Raw genomic sequence first — 4,825 nt, forward strand, 5'->3', positions numbered from 1 at the left:
TCTTTTTCAGGCATTGCTCCTTGAAGATGTCCTGGATACATCGGAGGCTGGTGCCCAGGATGAAGCTGACTAAGTTTACAACTCTCTGCAGCACCAATCCCCCATTCTCCGCATTACCGGTTGGCGATGCCAGTTAGAACGCTCTCCGTGGTACAGAAGTACTGTGGGGATCACTTCCAGATTCACAGAAAGCACTCCGCATTATTTTTGCAAATTCTAGCAAATTCACTGTATCTCTGGAAACTTTTGCTCTCTGTACATATCTTTCAAAATAATAACAGCCAGAATGAAATTTAACTTGAAATATTTTCATATTTATAATTTATTAAATATATCCAAATCAAAGGTTCTGATACTTCAAAAATAAAGACAATAATCTCATGGTCTACCTTACAAATTGCAATAAATAAATGCAATAGTTTTTAAATATTTCTAAAAGTTGTATTAGTCAAAATAAATATAAATAAAATTAAACAGTGTAAATAACATTTTGCAAACAATTGCTACCATACAACTTCTTAAGTTTACAATGTCATTTCGTTTACAGATTAACCTCTGTAACTTTTACAATTGTATGACCAAATGCTGAACTAGAACGTTCATACTTCAAGGCGGTTACTGCCTCTGTTTAACCATATTTTACACGTTGCACGGTTAATGGAACTTGAAAAAATTCCAAATGTAGTTCTGCCAATTCCAGCGGTGAGCCCACTTTCACAGATTCATAAATCGAAGAGCTCGGGCTGATTTCTCCATGAACCGGACAAAGTCTCGCAGGATGACATGCGCATTCACTTGTCTGTTCCACTCTGTTGTTGACACTAAGCCTAAGGCAAATGATTCCATCTCGCTCTCGCTCACGGTACTGATGCCAAACTCGACATTCAACTGAAATATAAAGAGGACAGCAGGGCTTGTGACTTGAGTCTCCATAGTTTCAGATGGGTTTGCCGCAGCCGTAATCGCGCCGCTTCGTTTACACTTACCTGGTGCATTATCAGTTCCGTGAGGCGTTGGGTACTGGACCGCATCCATATTATTTGTTCACTTGAACGCACGATGGATGTTTCCACCAGCAATAAGAAAGGGTTGTATTTGTGGAGGCCTTTTGCAATCGCTTTCAGGCACGTTTCCTAAACAGGAAAAATACTACAAGTAAGAAATAATCTTGGCTCGGGCTCTTCAGTTTTGACGACTTGCAGCTAAATTTATATGAATTCGAGAATTCTCGTTTGTAAAACTGACAATTTTGCCGGGTTGAGCAAATTGGTTTAAACGCTGCTTTGTTGGAACCTGACTATCGTAAACTACGAGCGAAATGCCTACTCCTTTTTGTTTTCCCTAGAGGTACACTTTTCTATAGACTGAAATGCCCTACTTTACAAGGAAACGGCTGCTCCTTCGGGCTTCACTCACCTTATGGAAACTGATCTTTGTACATCGGTCCTGAGATCGGATCTGCGGCAGGTTGAAGTCGTGGGTGAGCAGCGATCCCTGGTCCCCGTCACAGAAGGAGAAATACTCACACAGCTGCGGGAGAGGGACGGGAGGGGTGGAGAGAGATCAGACAGCGAATAAGTCAGCTGCAAAGTGAAGACCAGGACAAAGTCCGCGGGGCGCCACCCCCTCACCTCCTCGTACTCACTCACCTGAGCATCCCGGAGCTCGGCCGCTGAGCTCTGGATCTGCAGCGCCAGGGAGTCGCAGGTTGCGCAGCCCGGGGCGGCTGCAGCGGTCCGCTCCGTCAGCGGGAAAGTGGCGACTCTTCCACAGAGCACCAGGAGTAGAAGGTAAAAACCTGCAGGGAAAGAGACAGAACGGAATAAGAATTCCCGCTTCCTGCAACCGCTCCGAAATGTGTTGAACTGATAACCGGAAGCTTTATTCACTGACTTTCAGCAAGTCCCATGTTGTCCTCCCCGTACAAAGGTGTTCGATCTTTAGCTCCCCAAGCTCCATTCTCCCCACTATTTATTAATCGCCCCCTTTGGGGAAAATCCAGTTACTAATGTTTTTTTCACAATGTTTGTGTTACAGCACCTATTAGTCACTGTTGGATTCTTCCTTCCCGTGTGGCTGTCCTTCCTCTACGTTGCAGATGATTTCCACTCCAGTTCTCTTCCTTCTGACGTGAGCGATCGGGATAATCGTGGTTGATCGGCGTGTTGGTCAAACGTGGAAATGCCAAGTGACGATACCAATCGTTCACCTTCCATAACTGCGAATGGAGCCCGCAATATTACGAAACCCTTTAATTAAATTTTGAGAACTGATCACTCTTACAGACAGAAAAGAATCACTGCAAAATGACTACACCCAACAAAAATAATGTTCTAGTATGAAGGACCAGGAATCGGAATCTAATTGATTATTATCGATTACATGTTTATGGTTTGAATTTAAAACTACCATTGTGTCTCGGTTCAAACTTTCTGCTCGTGCTGTACAGTTCAATGAAAAAGTATTCAGCCCCCAACTCTTCGTTCACATTAATCAATATTACAAGCAGGGATTTTGATTAATTGACCATTCTTATTTGAGAATCACATCCTCCTTTTTCACAATAAAGTCCAAAAACGGGGTAAATTGTAAAGCATAAAAAACTAAAATTTCAAAAACTGAAATGTCAGTAGTTTGAAAGTATTCATCCCCTTTGCTGAGCACTTAGTTGAACCACCTGTCACAGCTATTACAGCCAATAGTCTTTTTGGATAAGTCTTTATTATCTTTGCACAAGATTTACCTATTTCTCCTTACAGGTTTGCTCAAACTGTGCCAGGTTAATTGGGGAGTGGCTGTGATCAGCAATCTTGAGGCTTTGCCAGAGATATTCAATTGGATGAAGATCAATACTGAACTGGGCCACTCAGGAACATCCATTTTCCTCATTTGAAGCCACTCCATGGTTGCTCTGGCAGTGTGCTTCTGGTCATTGTCCTGCTGAAAGACAAACATTCTCCCCAGCATTTGTTTTCTGGCCGACGCCAACCAAATTGTATGCAGGATCTCTCAATATTTAGCAGCTTTCATGTTCCCATCAATCCTGACCAGATTTCCAGGTGTTATTGCTGAAAAGCATTCCCATAGCACAATGTTATCTTCCCCATACTTTACAATAGGGATGGTGTTACCTGGCTGATGCACAGTATTAGATTTATGTAACACACACCACTGAATAAAAGGCATATACATGCCCATACAGACTTTGCAATATACAGCCAAAATGTGGAAGAAGGTCTTATAATTGTATGAGAGTAAAATGGAACTTTTTAACCTCAAAGGAAAGTGGTATGTGTAGTGTAAATCTAATACTGCACAGGAGCCAGGTAACACCATCTCTAGCATAAAGTGTGTTGCTAGCATCATACTATGGGAATGCTTTTCAGCAGCAGGAACTTGAGATCTGGTCAGGTTCGATGACCAGAGAGATCCTGGATTAATATAGAGAGATCCTGGATAAAAATCCTGCTAGCTTCTGCCAGAAAGCTTAATCTGGGGAGAAAGTTTGTCTTTCAGCTTTCAATGACCCAAAGCACAAAGCTAGAGCAATCATGGAATGGCTTCAAGTGAAGAAAATTGATGTCCTTGAGTGGTCCAGTCAGAGTGCTAACCTCTACTTGATAGAGCATCTCTGGCAAGACTCTAGGATTGCTGTCCACTGCCGCTCCCCAACTAACCTGGCACAGCCTGAGCAATTTTGCAAGGAGGAATGGGGAAATCTTACTCCATCCCATTGTGTAAAACTCAGAGACCTATCCAAAAAGACTACTGGCTGTAATACCTGTGAGAGGTGGTTCAGCTAAGCACTGAGCAAATGGGGATGAATACTCTTGAACTGCTGACATTTGAGTTTTGAATTTTTAATTTTTCATGATTTACAAATGTCCCTGCTTTTTGGATTCTACTGTGAAAAAAGGAGCATGAGATTCACAAATACAAATGCTCAGTTAAATTGATCGAAATCCCTGGTTGTAATCCTCATTTATGTGAACAAAGGAATAGGCGCTGAATACTTTTTCCAGGCACAGTATATGTTTACTAAGACTTGATCAATGGTGTAAATTATAATATCTTCATTTATTAAATATATTAAAACATACAGTAGTTTCATTACTATGCTGGAATTTTGTCTAATATGATTACATTATTGTCATAACATTTCCTATGTTTCTAACATGTTTGTGTATGTTTAATAAGAATCACAGAAGGAATCTATTGAGCAGATTATCCATAAAGGATGAAAAAGATCAAATCGTCAAATTGTGGCGTCTAACACAATTATAGCCTTACAGGCTTTATACGTGCACACCCATTATAAGCTAATAATTTCCATGTTGTCACATTCTCGGGATAAAGATCTCCCTCTAGATTTTCTACCATTTATTTTAATATTAAGTCCCTTCATTCTGACTTATTAAAAAGGCTGTTTTCCCCATTTCTTCCATCAATACCTCATTGATTTTATACTCAAAATATAAGAAATAATGGATGTGGACCATTTGCCTCTTGCTGCTGTTCTGCTATTGAAGTAACTAGACTCAATGAAGGGCCTGTTTCTATGCATAATCAAATGTTATCTTTAAGCTCAAGGCTTATCTTCGACTTATTATTATCTTCCTGCACCCTCTCCAGTTCCCTTCTTGTATCTATTTGGCTTGGATTTCATGGCTCATGTTGTAGCTCATGTTGTTCCATTGTTTAAAAAAGGTTCTAATAGTAATCTGGGAAATTATAGGCTGGTAAGTTTGATGTCGGTTGCAGGTAAATTATTGAAAGGAGTGCTAAGAAATAGGATCTACAAGTATTTAGATAGATAGGGACTTAT

At 40.7% G+C, this 4,825-nt stretch overlaps 1 protein-coding gene across 1 annotated transcript; it reads right to left on the minus strand.

Annotated features, from left to right (window-relative positions):
- Positions 1 to 714: 714 nt before the first annotated feature.
- Positions 715 to 2,216, minus strand: LOC140732521 (interleukin-6-like). Its single transcript, XM_073055291.1, has 6 exons — positions 2,092 to 2,216; positions 1,894 to 1,985; positions 1,650 to 1,798; positions 1,417 to 1,530; positions 987 to 1,133; positions 715 to 888 (listed from the first exon to the last, which is right to left on the minus strand). The coding sequence occupies exons 1-6, from the start codon at positions 2,214 to 2,216 to the stop codon at positions 715 to 717; spliced, it is 801 nt and encodes a 266-aa protein (XP_072911392.1).
- Positions 2,217 to 4,825: the final 2,609 nt, after the last annotated feature.

The sequence above is a fragment of the Hemitrygon akajei genome, chromosome 8 (genome assembly GCF_048418815.1).
Source record: "Hemitrygon akajei chromosome 8, sHemAka1.3, whole genome shotgun sequence".
Lineage (NCBI taxonomy): Eukaryota > Metazoa > Chordata > Chondrichthyes > Myliobatiformes > Dasyatidae > Hemitrygon > Hemitrygon akajei.